Genomic DNA, 23,681 nt, shown 5'->3' with positions numbered 1-23,681 from the left:
TCTATATAATATATAAGAATCTGAATCTAATTTGTTTAGTCATTTAAAAAATCAAAGACCAGACTTAATTTATTTAAAAGTATGACATGTTAGTATATTTAAATACATATTATATTATAAGATATTTGAATAGACTAACAAATCTATTTCTAAATAAGCTAATTAGATAAATTCATTCAATACTAAAAATAAATTATATTTTTATATGCATTTTTTATATTAAAATTTCATGTATAAATATAATATTACTTATATTGAAATAATATAATATAAATATTGTTATATAATACGAACTTCAATCTATCAAGCTAAACCTACACTTTTGGAAACAACATTTATTGAAAGAGATAATCACGAATTTGTTCATTATTCAAAAAAGTGAGACATACAAATGATATTACAAAAAAAAATGCATTTTTTGCAAAAAATGTGATTTCTTAGCGCGTGCTTTAGTTTGCAATTGATTTTGAAAGTAGGAACCGAAAAAGCGCGTGGTTTAGTTTGCAATTGGTTTTGAAAGTAGGAACCGAAAAAGCGCGTGGTTTAGTTTGCACGAATGTGCAGTTGTGCACTACTGGCGTCGTGTTTGCCACACATTAATCAAATCTTTCTTTCATCATCAGTTATCACCAACAACATTTATTATCTCTTTTCTTCTTCTTCTTCTTCTTTTTCTTTTTCTTCTTCTTATTATTACTATCTCTTTCTCATGCTAAACAACAAACCCTCCTTTCAATCTCATCTTTATTTCTCAACTTATATACTTCATTTCTTCTTGTAAGTTTCTACCCTTTTACCTTTTTCCTTTGCTTCTTTCTCTTGGTCTGCTTTATCTGTTTATAAAGCACCCATGAATTCTGGGTTGTTTTTCTTTTTATAAATTCAGAAAATTTATGTGCAATATTTAGTTTTATTGGTCTGTTTCACTTCTAATTTGGACAAAGTTGAAATTTTTGGTTTGATGCTTCTAAGCTGTTGTTTTTAGGGGACTTATAAATTGTGATATTGCAATTGGTGTGTCTGTTAATGAAAAGTGAAAACTCTTGCTTTGTGAATTTAAATCTTGATTAGTTCTAGTTGGTGATAAAGTTAGTGACTTTTTGACTAAGAGAATTGAACCCAACATCTGTTATGTGTGAACTTCTTTAAAGATTGATATTTTATCAAGGGGAATTTTCCATTTGTTGTATTCTATAAGCTTTTAGATCATTGTGGAAGAGGAATTGGTGCTTCTTTTATTTTTTGTGGTTTTTATATTTGGGGTTCCTTTTATTTGCAATAAAAAATTGGAGGGAATTAGTTCTAGTGAATTTAGAATAGATTCTTAACTCCTTGATTGAAAATTGGATATTACTATTTGGTGGGTTATTTTACCAATCCAATTGAGAACAAAGTGTGAACTAGAAACTGCATACTAGGTAGAAGGTACAAGTTTTCGAGTTTTTGAAAGGGTTTATGTGTGTATTTCAGATACAAAGATGCAGCGTGTTAGATTTTCATCTCAACAGGCACCGGTACACAAGCTAGGAGATCCTCAAATGACGTTATCTCCTAAGTTTAGGTTAGCTGTGACACAATCTTCTTTGGCAAATCCGTCACCAGAGTCCGAGTGTTCTCTAAGAGGAGAACCTTTAATACCAGGCTTACCCGACGATGTTGCTCTCAATTGTCTTCTCCGTCTTCCCGTTCAGAGTCATTCGTCCTGTAGAGCAGTTTGCAAGAAATGGCATCTGCTACTTGGCAATAAAGAAAAGTTTTTTACCATTAGGAAGCAAATGGGGTTAAAAGACCCTTGGCTTTTTGTATTGGCCTATCACAAGTGCACCGGAAAGATTCAATGGCAGGTCCTTGACCTCACTCATTTTTCGTGGCACACTATCCCTGCAATGCCTTGTAAGGACAAGGTTTGTCCTCATGGTTTTAGGTGTGTTTCGATTCCACGTGAGGGCACTTTGTATGTATGTGGTGGGATGGTCTCTGATGTTGATTGTCCTCTTGACTTGGTGTTGAAATATGAGATGCAGAAAAATCGTTGGACTGTGATGAATCGGATGATTACCGCCAGGTCATTTTTCGCTAGTGGAGTGATCAATGGAATGATTTATGTAGCTGGGGGAAATAGCACTAATCTATATGAACTAGAAGCTGCCGAGGTTTTGGATCCTCGCAATGGGTGTTGGCGCTCTATTTCTAGCATGGGAACAAATATGGCATCATATGATGCTGCAGTTCTCAATGGGAAACTTCTCGTGACTGAAGGCTGGTTATGGCCATTTTATGTCTCTCCAAGAGGACAGGTCTATGATCCGAGAACCGATAACTGGGAAAATATGAATGTTGGTCTTAGAGAAGGATGGACCGGTTCAAGCGTGGTTGTTTATGGGCACTTATTTGTTGTTTCTGAGCTTGAAAGGATGAAGCTAAAGGTTTATGACACTGAAACTGATACCTGGGAAGCCATAGAAGGGGGCCCTTTGCCTGAGCAAATATGCAAGCCTTTTGCCGTGAATGCTTGCGATTGTCATATTTATGTCGTAGGTCGAAATCTTCATGTCGCTGTTGGTCATATCTCTAGACTGAACCAAAAAGAAAGTTGCGAGGGAAAATGGAGCTTCGGTGTTCGATGGCAAGTAATTGATGCGCCCAAAAGTTTATCTGATCTAACTCCTTCAAGCTCTCAGGTGCTGTTTGCATAGTTTTCATTATTCTGTAATATTATGTTATATTGTCCGAAACTCCGAATAAGTATAATTATCAGAGTGTAAAAGTTGTAATAGCTGTGTGAAGTAATACTTTAGACAGTTCTTAATTATGGCAGTATCTTCTTGTGGTTGCTTAGGCAGTGTGTGTTGTTCACCCATATAATGAAGTTGCTATTATGATTCTATTGTCAGAAATTCATGAACATCTCTATTATGTTTCTATTCTCAGAAATTCTAGTTATATTTGTCTTCTGAAGCCAGGGTAGATGCAATTTTTGTAAAAGGTTAAAAGCAAGATGATACTTGTTACTGTAATTTAATAATGCATAATATGAGATTGATATCAATATGATATGATGCCTTGTTGAGGTCATTTCAAAACACAAGCCTATAGTCCTATTTATAAATATGAAATAAGAGAAGAAAATGCATGAATCGATAATGTAATGGTTTTATACATCGTTAGTCTATCATCAATCATTTATTTTTAATTATCATTGTATTTTCAATAAAAGTAATCCAAATGGTGGTTGATGATATAATGATTGTGTATAAATCTTAACAATGCATAAATATTATACTAATGAAATAAACGGTAAGAAATATTATAATATACTCTAAAATGTGATGGCTATATTAAGGTATAATTTTTTCAAATATTTAATTTTCATTTTTATTCTCAAGTTGCACATGTGGGTTGAGATTTCCTTATTTAATCTCTCAAAGTTTTGAGTTGTTTTGATGTTTATTATAAATTCCAAAAGCCAAAATGCTATCTTTGCCACCCAATTTCACTTAGTTGTTGCTTAGTTGTCTCAGTGAGACATACACTTATGATTTCTGGTTGCATATGATAGACAAAGAGAGCAGTGATGCACACTATACAACATTTATGAGTGGGTGTGTCCAAGGTTGATGAGGTTGTTAAATGAGAACAAAGAACCTTCTATGTAACTGAAGAACGTGAGATACTTTCATGCCAAGAATTTACTTCACCCGTCTTTAAAACGACGGTCCATACTTACATTGTTTTCAAAATTTAAATCCATAACCTCATTCATGGTCCATAAGCAACAACCTTATTTGTAATTGCATCACTCTTTGATCGGTAATTTTTTTTATTGAGTTATCAATCTAATTATTTTAATTTTCTAGATCAATCAGACATAGAGTATTATAGGTGATGTTATATCCTAATATAAGGTAGTGTGGAAGGTGAATGATGCAATTGAAGGTTGGGGTGATTAAATCAAAGGGGATGAGATTTCTCTTAAGATGCATGGTGTCATTCTAGTTCTAGTTAATTAAAAAATGTGCTTCACGTGATAGAATATTCTCATTTGAAGATGTCGGTTCCTTCACAAATTTTCCATAAACTACTAGATGCATTTAAGTTGTACATACTTGTACAGTTGTACTTGTCAATTTACACCATTGATTAATATTTATCCGTATAAGTTATTGTAATAAGATATTATCTAATAAGTTTTTATGGTCCTTTTTATAAGGTATTTTACAATTCTATGTAGCATTTTTTTGATTCATGTTAGTGTTAGTATTTGTTTTGTGAAACTCGAACCCTCAATCTCATTCCTTTTATCATTTATCTTAATCATCAAATTATTTTATAACTTTTTTCTTTCAAATTTATTATGGGTGATACTCGAACTCATTACCTCTTATACTTCATTTCTTAAACTCTTCACTCTCACCAATTGAATTTTTAAATTTGTTAAACCCTTACAAATTTGTTAGCATTGACTTTTTCTTTTTATATTTGCCCCAATTTAAAACTTTAACTCTCATTTTTGTCTTGAATAAGCTAATAGTAGAGGATAATGAAATGTTTTTTTGTCTTCAAGACTATCATCCACTAATAATTTTTTCAATTTTAATTTATAATAATTTAATATTTATACACTAATAATATAAGATTTTTATACTATTATTTCATCACTCACTATTCATATGTTAAAGTTATTAACTTTTGTAATTGATTGTGTGATGGGAAAGGTTAATTTTTATAGAAAGATAAATCACGAATTAAGAAAATACTCTCAATTAATATTGGTCATTAATTAGTAGTCTTTTTTAAAACAACAAAAAATAGAGAAAGACAGCTTTTAATCTGGACAAAATAGTACATAAGAATGTAAAGAGTCATATAAAAAGACCTTAAAAATCTTCTAGATGATATGTTACAATCCTAATAGACCTATAAAAGCATATGCAGTAAGTGTTAATTATTTTTCATTAATAATACTCATCATTTTAGGTTTTTCTTTTATACAATATATAATACAACTTTTAAAATAGAGCGTAATATCTATTCACTTTCAGTATAAATATTTATATACAATCAATATATCATATAACATTCATGTGTATTATTTTTTAAAGAGTCAATAATAATTAAATATGAACGACGAATAATGCAATGACAATGTATAAACTCCTATCGTGTGAGTGCATATTTTTTCCTCAATTTTAAATACATGAAATGAATTTGCTATCAAAATTCACTTTTTTACTAAATAATAATATATTAGTTTCATTAATATATATTTTTTATAAATTAATTCAAATTATTAACCAATTTAATTATATTTTCATATTGATCAATGTGTGTGAAATTAATGAAAATGATTTATAAAAAGGATCCCACTGGTTACTATAATTGAGTATAATTAGTGATGTGATTGATTTAATGCACAAAAAGTACTCCATATTTATGAAGAATTTTTCCTATTACTGCTGGAGGGTGCAAATGGGTCCACACTTGTTTTGGTTTGGTTGGTGATAACAAATTATGAAGTCATTTGGTAGTTGAAACTAAACTCTCTTTTGGGTGAGATAGGTTAGGAGTGGTTGAATATATATTGTTGATAATTTTTGCATTTTACAAAATAGGCATCACTATATTAATTTCTATAATAATAGCTCGCTTGATATTATTTGCTTCATTGTTACTCCAAAAAAGAGAGGTCACTTTTAATTTATTTTTAATCTGTAAACAGAATAATTTAATATGTTAATGTTATAAACTAAAGGGGTTATATGAGGTCAAATCTAAGGTTGGTACCACCCCAGCTAAGGGCTAGCAAATATGTGGATGCAACACTTTTGGGTGTACTTGGTTGAGTAAATAGAAAGCAAGAATCAAATGACCCTGTAACTTAATGGGATCTCCTCTAGTTACCCGAGGTTGTAAGGTTTTAGGTTAGGGTATTAATCTTTGGAAATCTCATTTTTCAACTTTTTACCATATCTTAATGGGGTAAGATTAGAAGAAAATAAAATTAAAGTGCAAAGTGAGAATGTGAAAAATAGAAGAGAAGTGTTACCCTATAATATTGTATGAAGTAATGAAGCTGGGCAGCAACAGTTTATTGTGAAGAACAGAAATGATTGGTTGATCTCAATTGTATGGGGAAAGCTGTTATAAGAAAAATTGAATAACAAAATAAAATAATAGAGATAAACATAATTGATGTTTTGAAGATAAATTCAAATTAATTCAAACTTCCTATCTATAGGTTCAAAGTATATTGGATTCGTCACGAATAGTCCAACAGAACAATTGAGTGACCAACAATGTTCATCAATTGGTCAACATTGCCCATTAGCTGGCCAAGGAACACCAAAATTAACCTCGGTCTATATCAATCCGATCAAACAACACATGAAAGTCCAACATTAACCCAAGATTCATAGCGATTTAATGAGGTAAGTTCTAGGATTTGGTCTGCATGATATTTTATAAGAGATAACTCTTCTAAATGGCACCTAGGAATTATTAGAGGCTAGAGACAAGATCTACGGAGACTGACCGAACAACTGTACATGTGCATAGAGGATTCATCCCTTTCAATATAAATAGAGGATGTCAATGCAAAGAAGACATTCTATTCATCTTCCTATACAGACTAACTTGGTTAGAAACTGAAATTGAAAATGTAGCGGTGTTAAATGTTAATTGTAATAATGATGTTGAAGAGTTGAATGTAGATTTTGAGTAGAGTGTGTATCTCCATCAAAATATAATAAGAAACTAAAATCATCCTTATGGGCCACTCAACAAAATTGGAAATAAATCTCCTGTATATTTTATTAGGATGGATATTATTGAGCCTTGTTGCAAGTTATAACACAGCCAAACCACTGGGATCCTATTATACCTTAATGGTTATGTTTTTTTTCTGTCATTATAAAATTTTAGATGCAATTTCAGAAAAAAAATCATTTAATTGGCAAGAACCCAAGTAAGTTGATAGTAAACTTCATTAACTTTTATTAACAGCCGTGAGCCATCGTTTTTAAAAAAAAAACTATTACTACAGCAGAAGAGAGAATAAAAACTAAGCACTAATAAATTGTCAATAGAATCAAGGGGCTCCAAGTAGCAACAAAATAAAACATCATCAATCCCATCTTAGCAACCAAATCTGGCTAATTGTTTATTTCATGTTGTACTTATTGCACTTGTCAATCATGTTAAAACATTGTCATACTCCCTGTCCTTTTTTTAAGCCAGCCATCTTTGTCTATCTATTAGTACATCATATTGGAATTCTGGAAAAGTATAAATTGTATAGAACTAATTTGATAAGCACTTCCATCCTGAGTGACATTTCTCATAAAAATGGTGAAATAATAAATTCAGACCTTAGATCATTATGATTAAAAAATAGTTATTAGTTACATGATCATTTCTTTTAATCTTGATCATTCAAATAAGATCTATCGACTCATATTAACTGTTTTTATTTCTCACAATAACAATTGTTCTCAACCGAGTCATTTTAGATATTTAAAATTATAAATTTGATCTTGAAATATATTTTAAAGGGGGAAATGTACACAAAAGCCCCTATTGCACAACTGACAATCACACCATACTGCAAAATTACAACATATATAATAATGATCTAATAATTTTAAGGGGAAAATGAACACAAAAGCCCTTATAATCTCAAACATTGGGTAGAGAAAAAAACATTCCTCCCTTGGTAAACAACAGCCATTTTTATAAAAACAAATCTGGATCAATTTGGAACTTTCAAGAAAATGGAAAAAATTCAAAGGAAAACTATGCTTTACAAGAAAGTGCAGTAGTCTATAAATGTAAGAGAAATAGATGAGGGAGGGGGTTCCATAGTTACTGTACATATGACAAAGGGACTCAAAATCAAGTATCTCCTATGTCATTTTAAAGAAGAAATTAAAAATGTGAGATTAGGTAAAACATACTATGCCAAATAATTGTATATTTGAGGATTGCTTTTGTCCCTCTCCAGGTACTCTCTGTCAATCAGGCTCTCAATCCTTTTCTTCAAATCAGCTGGTTTTATTGGAAATTTAAGCTGTTCACAAAAAATCAATCTTCAAAATCAATAATAATCCTAACAAGCAGATGGAAAATAGTTCGCATCAGAAGTGATCACTAGTACACAACATAATGGTGACTAATAAGACGTTGATTGAGTGGTGTAAGGCCCCACTAGATCCCTAGATAGACCAAAATGTCAAATGTTCGATTTCTTAAAGCGAAACTTGTTGGGCGCAGTCACATACTCCGAAAGGGATTAGTTCCTTACCCATAGGGTGAAAGAATACCCTTAGTTATACCCAAAAAAATAAAGGAGCATAGTGTACATAAAAATAGAGTTATACTATTTGCACAATTCATTTGAACACATACACTGTATTTTTACACCCTTGTATATATTTTCTTGAGTGTAATATTTATGCACTGTCAGTGTAAAGATTTATACACAATATATAATCTACCATTCATTTGTATTATGTTTTTAGGAAATCAATGATGATTAAACATGAATGGTGTATGATACAGTGTCAGTGTATACATTATCTTCTGTTTTCTCTCTTCCTAACACTTCAACTCACAAAAAATGGGACACCATATGGTGCATCTCAATGGGTTGTTCAAAAGAGTTTGGTTTAGTACACAACCACAAAACTATATAACACTCGATTAAATATCAGGAGAACATATTTTGACATGGAACTGCTAGGGAACTCGCATAATTCTATTTGAATTATAGAAATGAAAGGTGATAATGATTTTACCTGTTGGAAGAGTTCAGTAATAAGAAGGGTGTGACTAAGCACTTTCCTGGTCTTCATTATCCTCACAATAGCAGCATCAATCTGCAATAACTCATGCCAACCAGGCAAATATGTTTTATAGGTCACAATTGTTATATAAAATACCTAGGTCCAAGTTGTGTACACAACTTAAATATATATTACATTATATCAAAATTTATTCTATTCATGAAATTATGAATATTTCAATAGCACATTAACAATTGTTCCAAATTTCATTTCAATTTGAAATTTTATTTTTGAGTGAGCTTTTTCTTTACACTTTCATATCAAACAAATAACAGTTTTTAAAGGCAAGAATCTTCCATTGCATCTCACATTATTTTTATTATTAGGGTAATACTAAAGAGAGCTCATATACCAATGAGTAATTGCAATACCCTTCTGTAGTTAAAGAGTTGAAAATAGAAAAATCTCAACGCACAATAGAAGGGTAATTAGTTTGCCCAATGGAAAGTATGAGCTCTTAGCAGCATTCCCTTTTATTACGATAAAAATTTAAAGGACAATGATATATATTATTTTGTTGACACAAATTGTTTCATGAAATTTAATAAGAGTAAACTTGACAACTCAAAAAAAAAAAAGCCATTGATTCCCAAGCATATTAGATTCTCATGTATTTGAATTTGCAATTCATTGCCATGTACAATAGGCCTTCTGAGCTAAGAAGAAATTTTGACAAGAATTTGACCTGATATTGACGGTCTTGGAAAACTCTTTCTGTGGTGCTTGTGTTCTCCTCCACTGTCTCCTTCAACTGAATAGCATTCACCTTCAATCCAGAAAATCAAAATGAGTTTGAAAAAGAACCTAATAACTCATACGTGTAAGATTAGAGGACTGAAACCCATTACCAGTATTAGTAATTGCTGAAAGGCTAAATAGTGAGAACTACAATTAAAATACAATTGGAAGGTGGAGATCCATTTAATCTGATCCTTAATGTTCCTAGTAATTGGGGTGGTACCTTTATACGATAAAGAGGCGCTGTGAACCCTTCATTAAATACAAATGAGTCATTATCCTCCACATCTCTACTCTTTGGAAACTGGCATGTCAAAAGGCATCAACAGTAGGAAATTAAGAGACCATAACTTCAAACAAATTTTATGCACCGGTAATTCTGTGGGTGATTGCAAACACACCTTTTGTAGTACACGAACTTTTCCACATGCAAGGGATTGCAGAGTCCTTCTCAGTTCCTTGTCCTCAATACTAGTAGAGTCTTTGATATCTTGAAAGCTTAGCTTTTCAGCATCGTTGAATAGCATCAGAACAACAGTCTGGTGCACAAGAGCATCCAGAATTAATCCCCACAAAAAATGGTTAGCAATAAAAGATAGACAACAACACAAATGAAGATATAACATAAAATAATGGTTTTAGAAAGGCAAACCTGAAAAAGGGAAACAGCCAACTCCTTTTTCCCTTTAGGAAACTCAGCTTTCAAGACACAATGGCCTAATGAATTTTGCCACATCAGACGCCTTCCACTATATTTGCTTAGATAGAACTCTTTGAAAATGTCCTGAAGGAAGAATAAAGGAAAGCAAAGGACAGTGTCAGGGAAGTTACTAAAAGTATCTAGCACACCAACAGTCAAAAAACACTCATTCATGGTTTGTGCGGAACCTGGTAAACATTTAATTCATGAGGATGTCTAACATCCATGGGTGGATATGTTGGCCAGTACCTGCACTCATTGCAGAATTCCAATTAGATTTCCAGGAAAAGAGAAGCGCATAAAATTTATTGATTATTATAGATAACAAAGGGATAGCACAAAGCTTACCCCGTCGTCAAGACATGAACACTCATTTCGATCCCTGATGGGAGTTTTGACCTTGCCTGGGATGACTGTTTGAAGGAATCATTTATCTCTCTTGATAATTCAATGTCCTGAATTCAAACAATTTTTTAAATAGTTGTAAGAAGCTATGAATAAAAGGTACAGTAACTCATGAAGTTTGACAGCTCATCATTATTCATATAGTAGTTATACAGAGCTATAAAACAAAGCAGGTGATATCAATACCACTGGACTTATATCAAAGAGAGATACAGAAGCCTCTGTTCTCCAGCATGTTTATCATGAGTGATGAGTAGTTTGCTATCCCTATAACAGAAATGTGTAATTCATGAAGGGAAAAACTACTATATAATTGCTGCAAATTATAGCTACACTATAGATCTTATGAACATGCATATATTTGAACCGAGAGGATTAACTTTCTCATAGCTTCTTTGTAATCATGTTGAATATTGTTCACCACCTTTTCAAATTAGAATTGCAAAAAGCTTAAGAGGCAATAATGTTTCAACTGGCAAAGAACTTATAATTCTAAACCCAAGTTCAACCTCATGGTTGAATCTTAAATAAGACCAAAGGCCTCTCCAGTTTTGAATTCCCAGTGAACTGACAATCCAACAAAAAGAGATGGGAACAATGTAAAGTAGGTATAGACAATTTCCACCCGCCCATGCTAACAAGGAGTCCACGATGTGAATAAAATTTCCAGTTATAAATACATTTGAAGATGTATACCTTAAACATCCCTTCCAGTTTGTTTGTGAACTGGCTGCCACACTCAGTCTTCAACTGCATTGATGAAGGAAATTGTTAATATTACTAAAAGAGTTGCTGAGGAATCATCTAATTGACTCAGAAGCTTTTCCCCTTATCGAGACCAATTATTTCAGAAGTTAAATGGCAAAGGAAAGCTTTAACCTTGGAGATCATAGATTTCTCTGCATCAATAGAAGCACTCTTTCCTAAAAGCAGTCTTTTTGCAAGATCTTTCTTATAGAATGCTTCAAAAACATCCTTGCCCTTTTTCAGCATAGATAGAAAGATCAGTTGAAGTGCATCACAGCACATGGGCATAAATGAAAAATAAAGGAGACAAGGTGTAACTGTAAGCTATTCCACCAATAAAACATTGAGCATACCTGAATGAACCTGAATAAAACCAGGACTTTATCAAGCATACCCTCCAATTCTTCTTCAGAAGTACCCTTGTTACCTGCACGAAGCTTCTCATCCAAAAACTTGGCAATCAACTCAGCCGGTCGATTCTGTCATGGCAAAAAAAAGCAGAACCCATCAGTTGATAGAAAATCACATGCATAATCAAATCCCACATTGTAAAAAAAATGCTTGACCTAAGCTAAGGACCAAAAGGCAAATCTTAGCTGTTCCAGAATCCTTCTCATGGGCAAAGTATACTAGTATAATTTTGATCAAATTAGGATCATTAGTTACAACATAATCATATAGCAGATAAGCATTCTTTGACGTCAATATCAAGTAGAGGATCAGTTATTAGATGCAGATCTTAATAGTTAAACTTTCCTTTCATATCAGCAGAAAAATGGAACAAAATCGTCAAAGATGAATGAACCAATACTAACCAAAATAGACCTGGTTATGTAAGGATACCATGAAAGATTTTAGCAAGAGAGAATCATATGTTATTTGAAAAAGTTACAAACTTATAATTAACTGATTCTTTTGAACCACTATCTATCTTTTGTTCTCCCTGCAATAAACTTCCTGAGCGCAGCGCGTCAGTCCACATACTACACATGGGCAAATAACATGCTTTTAGTAGAACAACAAGGGGCGTTTTGGCATTGAGTTCCTTGATTTAATCATTATGGTAATAGTGTAGCTAGGAACTTGAGGAGAAAGGAAAGGCTACCACAAACAAGAAAGCACAAGATGATTTGACCCAAAACTAACTGGCACAGCTTCCTACATTGAGACATTGCTAAGAAAATCATTACCTTAACTTACCAACAAAATGACAACAGAGAAATGGAAAGTACCTGGCGAAGATTGATAAGATGCTCAAATGCTTCTTTAATGGTGTTACTGAAAGCTTCATTCTTGAAAAAGCTTGCTTCCCATATTGTATCAAGAGAAGCCTTAAAATCCAGAAGGGATGAAACCATATCTTTTTCTTTCTCTTCATCCATAACAATGCCCTGCCCAGTTTTCCTGATATATGAACTAAGGGCCTGCCTCAGTGATTCAAGTGCACTGATCCTTGAAAAGAGTGAGTATATTCTCTGAAGGTCTTCAATACGATTCCCATCCATAAGCATAGAGAAACCCTGTAACAAGGGAAATAAAATTGAAACAACGATTAAAAAGAATTAAAAAAGAAAGCACCGGATAAAAATCCTGAAGCTGATGGTGATCAGAACCTTATCAAGAATAGCAGGTATATGACGTTCAAGAAGTTGCTTTTCTGCTGTTGCTATCAATGGCTTCCTAGTACTTGCATCCAAGTAGATCAAGCATCTTTCATGTTCCTCTTGCAATCTTGTCTGCAAAAATGAGTATCCAAAAATATCCCTACAGTAAATATAAAATGTGGAACATGGGAAAGGATTTTGAATATAAAAAGAGAGACATGACATGATCCATTCAATTATTAATGAATTACTAAAAGGAGCATATGGCAATGTCAATAACTAAAGCTGAGAAGAAAATACATCGGGATACAGAAAAGGAAGCACCTCAACATGCTTCAAATAATCTGGAACATCTGATTGCTGCATGTATCTTGGCAATCAACTCAGCCGGTCGATTCTGTCATGGCAAAAAAAAGCAGAACCCATCAGTTGATAGAAAATCACATGCATAATCAAATCCCACATTGTAAAAAAAATGCTTGACCTAAGCTAAGGACCAAAAGGCAAATCTTAGCTGTTCCAGAATCCTTCTCATGGGCAAAGTATACTAGTATAATTTTGATCAAATTAGGATCATTAGTTACAACATAATCATATAGCAGATAAGCATTCTTTGACGTCAATATCAAGTAGAGGATCAGTTATTAGATGCAGATCTTAATAGTTAAACTTTCCTTTCATATCAGCAGAAAAATGGAACAAAATCGTCAAAGATGAATGAACCAATACTAACCAAAATAGACCTGGTTATGTAAGGATACCATGAAAGATTTTAGCAAGAGAGAATCATATGTTATTTGAAAAAGTTACAAACTTATAATTAACTGATTCTTTTGAACCACTATCTATCTTTTGTTCTCCCTGCAATAAACTTCCTGAGCGCAGCGCGTCAGTCCACATACTACACATGGGCAAATAACATGCTTTTAGTAGAACAACAAGGGGCGTTTTGGCATTGAGTTCCTTGATTTAATCATTATGGTAATAGTGTAGCTAGGAACTTGAGGAGAAAGGAAAGGCTACCACAAACAAGAAAGCACAAGATGATTTGACCCAAAACTAACTGGCACAGCTTCCTACATTGAGACATTGCTAAGAAAATCATTACCTTAACTTACCAACAAAATGACAACAGAGAAATGGAAAGTACCTGGCGAAGATTGATAAGATGCTCAAATGCTTCTTTAATGGTGTTACTGAAAGCTTCATTCTTGAAAAAGCTTGCTTCCCATATTGTATCAAGAGAAGCCTTAAAATCCAGAAGGGATGAAACCATATCTTTTTCTTTCTCTTCATCCATAACAATGCCCTGCCCAGTTTTCCTGATATATGAACTAAGGGCCTGCCTCAGTGATTCAAGTGCACTGATCCTTGAAAAGAGTGAGTATATTCTCTGAAGGTCTTCAATACGATTCCCATCCATAAGCATAGAGAAACCCTGTAACAAGGGAAATAAAATTGAAACAACGATTAAAAAGAATTAAAAAAGAAAGCACCGGATAAAAATCCTGAAGCTGATGGTGATCAGAACCTTATCAAGAATAGCAGGTATATGACGTTCAAGAAGTTGCTTTTCTGCTGTTGCTATCAATGGCTTCCTAGTACTTGCATCCAAGTAGATCAAGCATCTTTCATGTTCCTCTTGCAATCTTGTCTGCAAAAATGAGTATCCAAAAATATCCCTACAGTAAATATAAAATGTGGAACATGGGAAAGGATTTTGAATATAAAAAGAGAGACATGACATGATCCATTCAATTATTAATGAATTACTAAAAGGAGCATATGGCAATGTCAATAACTAAAGCTGAGAAGAAAATACATCGGGATACAGAAAAGGAAGCACCTCAACATGCTTCAAATAATCTGGAACATCTGATTGCTGCATGTATTTCATACCTTCAGCAGCATAAAATTCAGATGTGCATTCAAGGAATGGCTTCTCAAAGCTTTCTGCATAAATTCCCAGTGCAGTAAACATCTTCAAAAGATGATTTAGAAGAGTTCTGTCCACTGCTTCACCTAATCTGGAAAAGCAGATGTAAAATTAAAAAATTTAAGATGCAGCACATGTTGGAGTATTTGACGGTCTTATTCATACACAGGAGTATTAGCCAGCTATGCTTTTTTATATGAAGAGAAAAAATATATAGTCCAAAATCACAAATAACGATCATGAGAGGAAAAGTAGTATATAATATCATAGCTTGAAGGTGTTACTCATTGAAACAGAGTCCTTTTGAGCCAAATTCATTCTAATATAATGGAAAGAATACTCTAGTCTGAAACCTCAAATGCATCCTGGGATTGACACCACTCGAGCCATTATTACTAAATAATAGTCTTTTGTGCTTCAAAAGTAAAGAATGGCTTCAATATTTTTAGCAACAGTAAAACTACAGAATCTATTGATTCTAGACAGAATATGGTCAATCATCAGTATCATATTCACTCAGACGAAGCAATGACAAAAAAATTTCTTCCATTTATCCAACTACAGTAAACAAAACATGCCTGGTTAATATTTTTCACCATATGAAATCAATCAAATCCAAAAAAATCTCATTAGTATATTTTCCGATCTTAGTTCAACACATCTTACAGTTCTGAACAAAAAGATAAAGAAACATAGAGGGGGTGGAGTGTGTTAAGTCCTGACCTTGAACAGAAATCAAACCAGTAATTTTAGTTTTGGATAATGATATTATTATGCTCACACAAATACCACTATTGAAAGTATGCATTTCGTTCATCTCAAAAAAGAATTTTGAAAATGGAATGGGGGCATAGACATAAAGCCCTGTCATGAAAGCAGGGAGAAGAGCTGGAGAAATGCACCACCACCCCATGCATACATGGATGGAATGTTTAAACAATGGCCTGCATATATTGAAAGGTCTACCAGTCATTTACAAAAAATGAGATTATAAAACACAGACTTACCTTTCACTTTCAATCATTCGTAGAAGACCGGTAACAGTTTTGTGTTCTACTTCAGAAGATAATGAAAGGTGTTTGCGGAAAAGTTGTAAGCCCATGTCCCACAATGACCGTACATTGGGTGTTTGCTTCACATATGTCCTATCCAGATACAAGGCTATACCGCGAATCATCAACATTTGGTCACAAAGATCCTGCCAACATCTCTCAACTAGAGATAGAAAAACAACTAAATCCGGACTTTGGCCAACCAAAGACTGCAGTGCTGCAGATATGTGTGCTTCACATTCCTTTTCAATCCGTTGATAGAGATTTCCACCCATTTTATAAAGGCAAAGATCACTCACAGCCTATGGATATTATGAGTTCGCCATGAAACGCTAATGAGCTAATGTATGATAAATATTCACAGGGCTAAACCAAACATATCAAAATAAAAAATAGGAAAATCTTCATGATTACCTGATAAAGCAGCTCCAAGTCACAAGAATCAGGTTGCTTCAAGAATATAGCACAAATAGCAGACTTCAATTTTGCCCATGTATCCTCCTCAAAATTTGTGGGTAATGTTGGTTTAGCTTTAAAAAAACAGGAAAGTATGAAAATCAACTTAAAAATCATCCTATTCATAGGCTAAATATTTCATTTTATTTATGACATTATTGTGTCAATGCATTTATAATACCACTGCCATGTTTTATAGGCACAATAACATTCAACATAATCATAAGACAAACATGAGACATTTAAAGGTTCAGGAACAGAATCTAGATGGAAGTCAACAATGGATACCTCAAAATTAAATCCCAATGTATAAGAGTTTAATTATATGATTTATATCCCAGCGAACAATCACTGATTTGGAAATGTTAAGATGGCAACAACAATTAGGCCCGTCAAAAGTTCTTTCCCTTCCACGTTGGGTTCGACCAAGACCAAAGTCAGTTTTAAGTTCTTATTTTTCTTATACATAAAGTTATGAACTTAAATCTTCATATAGTACTGATACTTGGTATGTTACTTTGCTAAATATATGGTATGTGGAGTGTGGTTAATTGGTGTACTATTAGAGTTTCTGGCACATTCAAGTTAGTACACACTATTTTTTATTTTATCTTGTTTTTCTTATATCTATTAGTTAAATAGTTAAATTAAGATATCATAAATCCGTATTTAAAGATTAAAATGAAGTTATTCAACGAAGACCAAATATCGGCCCATGAACTTTTTCCTTAACAGAATGATCAGCCTAAGAAAACTGTGCCAGCCCAACCCATTTAGAGTAAGCTATTAGGGTTTATATCCTTCCTCAGTGTTGTGCTGTTCTGCAGTTCCCGACTGTAGGAATTTTCTCCTCCTTACTTGCAATGGCATTCCAACTCCCCTTGCTTAGAATTTCTATCTATCCTTCCCTCTACTCTACTCCAGTGCTGTTCTTTTTTTGTTGATCACATGGTGTCTAATCATCGATTCACTATCTCTAGGAATCTAATTCACATTTAACCATACACCAATACATGAAAGAACCACAAACCAGTTTGTAATTCGGGGTGAGCAAATTTGGTAACACTGAAGTAAACTTCAAATCGTAGTATTTTACTACATCTTCTCTGCAACCAATGCAATTTTCCCTTTTCAAGAAAATGTGTTCTAGTTTTTAAAGCTTAATTTGACTATAACAAAGGAATGAAGAATTTCCTAAAGCAGTCGAAGAACAAATAACAGAGTAACAGAGTTTGAGCAAAAGTGCTTAGAACAAACAGATCAATAAACACACAACACATAAAATCTCATACCACAAATTACAAAACAACAAGCAAGACTTAATCTCACTAGGTGGACTCGGCTACATGTGTCGAACAACGACATAATGCTCATGTTCATTAACAAAGCATATACCACAAATTACAAAAAAAAAACAGTAAACAACAATTGAACCTAATTACATCACAAAATCCATTTCCAACCCAACAAAACCCTAAACAATTACAACCTTATTCCACATGAGACAAAATTAACAAACCATAAAATAAATAAACAGCATTGAAACGATGCGGGGCAAAAAGGTAAATTACGAATCTAACCTTTATGAAGCTTGATAAGAAGTTTCTTAGCGGGCTGAGGAGGGGTAGATTTCTTGCGAGCGAGATTGGCGGCGACGAGGCCGCGAGAGGGTGCGGTAGATTCGTTAGAAGAAGGTTTGAGATCGTCGTCGATGGCCATAGATGAAGGATCAAAAACGGCGTCGTGTAAAGGAGCGTGGGGCTTGGCCTTTTTCATAGGGTTGTTGACGGTGGCGGCAGCGGCGGCGGAAGAAGAAGAAGAAGAAGAAGTGGTGGAAGAACGTTTTGTGGGAAGAGACATGAAAGTGATTAAAAGAGCATTGTGTTGTGTTGAGAGTAAAACACCCAAAGATGTAGAAGCTCCAAAAGTGAAAGCCTCTTAGATTATGTGTGACAACTTAGGATATATGAGATGGGATTTTAAATAAATATTCCCTTTTAATTACTTTTTGTAACAAATATATTAGTTTTTTTTCTATCAACTTGGGTAATTAATTAAAAACATATGTCATAAATCATCTTAATTGATGTATCTTAAATCTAATTTATCATTAAGATTATAATATAATGAGAAAAAATGTATGTACTGAGTATATGAGTCACATAAACTGTCATTGCATCATCCAAATGAATAGTTATCATTGATTTTTCAAAAAAAATAATTCAAATAAATAACATATAATATAATATTTGTGTGTAAATATTTATACTGACAATATATACATTACACTATAATATAATATAACTGAAGAGAAATAATTTACATCAAAACTTCTAACGGGAGGAATTATCTAATCGGATGAACTCCAACTAAAAAGTGATTAGGTTTGAGTTCTTAATAATTAGTTTGAATCAGTGATTTTAGTTATATTTGATAAGGCTTAATAAACACAACAAGTTTTAGGTCAATCCATTAATACCACATCAAAACTCAATTTTTTACCCAACTAAATAATCATCCATGATTTTTTATCCAACTTCAGGCCTTTTAGATTACATGTGGCAAATGAATTTTCCATAAGCTTGTGAAGAATATTTTCAATTTACACTCTGATCATTGTCTGTTGTTGGTGAGATGTAATAGTATTGATAATGTCTCCAACAACCTTTTGGATTTCAGGTTACTTGGACAACCCATGAAAATTTTCAGAATGATCTTCCAAGAGTATAATGAATGATAATGGATGGACAATGTTGAGTTAAAGAGATGGATGATAACAACCTTGTTAGATTAGAGATCCAACTAAGACGTGAATAAAGCACTATCATGAGTTAAAAAGAGTTGCTATGGTTTCAAAAATCAAAGGATCAACGAGTAAAGTTTGGTAATAGAACTAAGGTTATGCATTGCCTTCCTACAACTAAGGTGAAAAAGGAAGTCATGACTTTTAATATGGGACTTGAGAAAGTTAGTTTATGATAAAGTTAAAGCTTATGATAGTAGTTGTTTGTAGAATTTGATTTCACAATCACCATTATAAAATATATAATATGGTGTGTTATGTTTGGCAATATGTCTTCGCTTTGAAATAGTTCAAAGGTGGATGGCTACAAAAACACACACATTATAGTGAATAAGAGTGATTCTTGTGTATGCATGTGAACTTTCTAATGTATAAATATATGCATAACAGATTAAGCTTTATGATTTTTTATAGTTAATGATCTTCCATTTGTCAATTTTTTCCCCATGTAAGAAATTTTGAATTTTCACATTGATTAACACTTAGTTCTCAATGGTGAGCTTAATAACTACTATAAGCTATAAAAATGTAATCATTGTAAAGAGAACAAAAAACAATAACAAAATTGATATGAAAAAGTTATACTCTTACTCTCTCAAATTTGATTTACCTTTCATGCTTTAAAAATTATATTAACATCTCTAGAGCATTATGATATTACAATAGACTTTGATACTTAAATTACATTAGAGTAATTGCAAAATAAAGTTTAAGAAAAGTTGATACCACAAAAATATTCAGGATCTATTTTGCAAATTGATTTTTGGAGAAAGTGGGGAGAAGTAGAAAGTTCATGAACCACAAAATGTGTTTGTGAAATGATTTTCAAACTTTATTTTTACTCTCTTTTCCTCTTTAATACAAGTAAATAACCTCTATGAATATTATTAAACAATTTTTCAAAAACAGAGGTATGTCAAAATTTAAGTGGAAAATTTCATTGGATATGGTCAAAACCAAACGTCAAGGCCCAGTAAGCACATAAGCCTAAAGGGCTCAACAACCCTATTAGATAATCAAGTCAATGAACCCAGAGCAAGGTATAACAAATATGGCCCGAAGCCCAAAGCTATTACTTTTAAGCCTATTTGTTACTTTGTACATCTTATGTCTCACATTTTGTGCAACTCTAACATCATTTGTGGTTTGTCAGAAAAATATTTAATAATTAATTATTTAACTTAAATGTATATTTTTTTTTAATAAATCATATGTGATCCTTTTAAAGTTAGTAGTTTTTCTCTCAAATTTGTTGCCATTTAACTTCCACCATATCTGTTCACAAGCCATAATAGAAGTTTAGGGTTAAAAGGAAAATTTGAAAGTGAACCCACATGATTTTCAACCTTTCTCATGATTAATTAAAAATGTCCAAAAGGGATTATTTTAGAGAAAAATAAGATAAAGGAAAACACAACATATGTCATATGTCATATACGTTAAACATAGGTTGTGCTTATGTTTTTAAGAAAAGATAAACGCATCATGCGTGTGTCAAAATTCTCTTTAGTATGCATATAGTATCCCTCCCATGCCATCAACGGATGCATACTTTTACAACAATTTGTCTTTTAACAAAAAGCTTGTTCTTCAATAAAAAATAAACTCCATTGATATTCTTTCACACATTGGATGCATGAAGGAAAAAAGATAACATTTAAGCCACAAACTTCAAGTACCATACATGCATAAGGGTGGTTAAAGTAGTATGTAAGTTTGGGATAAGTGTTTAAATTAAGGACCTTTGTAATGCTTTCAAGCCTAAGCCTAGCTTGATATTACAAGTAACAATTGTTAATCTTATATATCTTGGAATTTGTGTTAATAAGTTCTTGAGAATTTTTCAGCTTCTTTTTTTCACACAAGTTAGCACTCTTGCTATCTTCTAGTTTATATATGGGTTGAGTATCTATTGTACTCCTTTTATAGAATTACTTTGGTCGATAAGAGAAATAATTAGAATCACATCCAAAAAACATTAAGAGAGGAAAATATCTTCAACATGAAGTACCCCACTCGATTGTTGAGGGATCACTTTAAAATTTAATATTAATTTGCATGAGGATAATGATAACATGCATGTTTTTTTTATATCAAAGGACCTTTTAAAGCCTAAGCTCTCTTTAATGACAAAAAATATACATATTGAAAGTGTAAGATTTTTTTATATTCCTACTTCATATCTATTATATATATTTAATTATTATTGATTTTTAAAATATAATAAGTAATAAGTGAATGATAAATAATGTACTAACTCTATATAAATATATTTATAATAATAATATATAGATGTTACACTTTTTTAATCTATTTTTGTAGTGAGTTAATTAGAGTTTAAGAGCTAAAGTGTAAATCATCTACTGCAAAAAAAAGTTTGATAGCCAATCTCACACGATTTAATTTTTATTCCTATTAAGAGAATCAGTAGTCTTCTAATTTTTTTTTGTCTAGATCATTGATATCCTTAAGAAGCAATCAAGTGTAGCTTATCTCCGGTACTACTAAACTCTTTAATTTTTAATATTTTTATTAAAAAAACTTAAAATCATAGTTATTAAAACATTTTTCGCCACAAGATGATTTCAGTCCTAAATAATCATGTTCCAATTGAAAATATTCAGGGTCAAGTCTTCTAGTAGAAATTTTTTACATTCACAAAATTATTTTAACACAAGAGATTGTTTAAGGGCAATTAAACATCTACCAATTTATTCATTATTATGAACAAATATCCAAACAGTTGTATAAAGAACATTATAATTTACAGTACTGTGTGTCTCTCATTATGTCTCCATGTATTTGCTATATTATTTTCTTGTGCATGGAATAGGAAACTGATTGAGAAATCAACCTTATCCACAACCTAATTGCGAATCTAGGAGGAGGAGGCAGATAACTTTTTCCTTGGGTGATTGTCTTTGCCAAACAAGTTTTTTGTGGAAGAGAATATGAACACTTGGTTTCATTCCATTAATTTGATCACCTATTTTGACCAAACTGAAATCATCACAAACCCAAAATGAGGATATTTGATCATGACATAAAAGCATAGATATACCATTAATTAATTAATCTATGATATCAATATGGTTCACTATAATTCATAAATAACTAATATTTTTAAGTATGATATAAGAGGAAAAGATTTTATTGATATAAAAAAAACTCGCCTTAATAATATTTACAAATTGAAAGAATTACTCTAATGTAGGAATGACAATATAGTGGGTCGAGGTTGGGTTTATATTTATCCAACCCTGAACATGAAATTCAAAAACTGGACCCAAATTAAGTGGGATCAAAAAAAATATTATCATCCCACAACCAATCGGGTTTCGGGTAACCCAAACCCGACGAGAATATATATTTATACTTAATTTCATAATTTTAATATATTAATTAGTTTCAGGGGTAGAGTATTAATTGTATCAAACCCAAATTTAAAAAATGAACTCGAATAAAACCTGAATCCAAATTCAAGCACATTGAGTTTTCCCTATTAAATTTGTGTTAAATTCAGACAAATATTTAAAGGTTCGATTTTCATTGTCATCTCTATTCAAATGTGAGTGAAAATACTCGTTTTAAAATTAAAATTAACCAATATGCATGAACCCATAAAAGTTGCAACAAGCTCCGACCAGACAAGGTTTATGAGCAATGACACTCACATATCCCACTACTTTGTGTTGATTCAAATCTAATAAATAAAGACATTTCATTCTGTCCCCTTTCCTTTTTAGCTCAAAGTTGCATGGAAGGTATATATCATTCGTAAATAATACCACTTCAATGAAAGTAATATGTTAAATAATGATCATTTGTCAGCGGATATTGTCCAAATTTCATGTCCCATGGCTTAGAAATTAAAGATCTAAGTTCTTTGTAAATAAAATATATTCTGTCATGAGTGACTAGAACAAGTTTAAGAAAGGGATTAAGTATTTGTAACGACTCAAATGATTAAGTAATGAGGGCACAATGTGAGAAAAATAAGTGAATACATGAGCATTACGGTGGACCCCTAATTTATAAAAATAATAATTATGTAATTTATATGTTTTTTGAGTAAAATTGAAGACCCAAAATAAATTGTGAGGGTGAAATAAAAATAAGTATCTATATAACAAAAAAATTAACTGTGTATTATTTTTACAATAAATTTTGAATTAAAAATGTCTTAGTTATAGAAACCTTACTATTATTTTTACAATAAATTTTGAATTAAAAATGTCTTAGTTATAGAAACCTTACTATTATTTTTACAATAAATTTTGAATTAAAAATGTCTTAGTTATAGAAACCTCACTATTATTTCTTACAATAAATTTTGAATTAAAAATGTCTTAGTTATACAAACCTTACTATACAATATTTACTTTATTTCATAGGTCTTG

General features: G+C 32.1%; 2 protein-coding genes across 3 annotated transcripts; one reads left to right on the top strand and one right to left on the bottom strand.

Annotated features, from left to right (window-relative positions):
* On the top strand, window positions 651-15,616 carry LOC109329789 (F-box/kelch-repeat protein At1g30090). 2 transcript variants are annotated; one of them, XM_019563611.1, is made up of 3 exons: window positions 651-777; window positions 1,471-2,727; window positions 15,604-15,616. In XM_019563611.1, the coding sequence occupies exon 2, from the start codon at window positions 1,479-1,481 to the stop codon at window positions 2,694-2,696; it is 1,218 nt and encodes a 405-aa protein (XP_019419156.1). In that variant the 5' UTR covers window positions 651-777; window positions 1,471-1,478; the 3' UTR covers window positions 2,697-2,727; window positions 15,604-15,616. The 2 variants fall into 2 exon arrangements, with proteins under 2 accessions (XP_019419156.1, XP_019419157.1); XM_019563612.1 differs by lacking the exon at window positions 15,604-15,616 and having other exon boundaries at window positions 651-782; window positions 1,471-2,887.
* Window positions 7,741-18,432, bottom strand: LOC109329788 (cullin-4-like). The gene is made up of 17 exons (XM_019563610.1): window positions 18,059-18,432; window positions 16,437-16,552; window positions 15,978-16,324; window positions 14,881-15,061; window positions 14,566-14,688; window positions 14,185-14,472; window positions 11,784-11,909; window positions 11,563-11,664; window positions 11,380-11,433; window positions 10,627-10,733; window positions 10,467-10,527; window positions 10,231-10,362; window positions 9,980-10,117; window positions 9,802-9,882; window positions 9,526-9,606; window positions 8,793-8,873; window positions 7,741-8,065 (listed from the first exon to the last, which is right to left on the bottom strand). The coding sequence occupies exons 1-17, from the start codon at window positions 18,336-18,338 to the stop codon at window positions 7,952-7,954; spliced, it is 2,412 nt and encodes an 803-aa protein (XP_019419155.1). The 5' UTR covers window positions 18,339-18,432; the 3' UTR covers window positions 7,741-7,951.

This window comes from Lupinus angustifolius, chromosome LG16, assembly GCF_001865875.1.
Source record: "Lupinus angustifolius cultivar Tanjil chromosome LG16, LupAngTanjil_v1.0, whole genome shotgun sequence".
NCBI lineage: Eukaryota > Viridiplantae > Streptophyta > Magnoliopsida > Fabales > Fabaceae > Lupinus > Lupinus angustifolius.
Note: the sequence above shows the minus strand (reverse complement) of the source record. Positions and strands in the feature narration are given on the sequence as shown.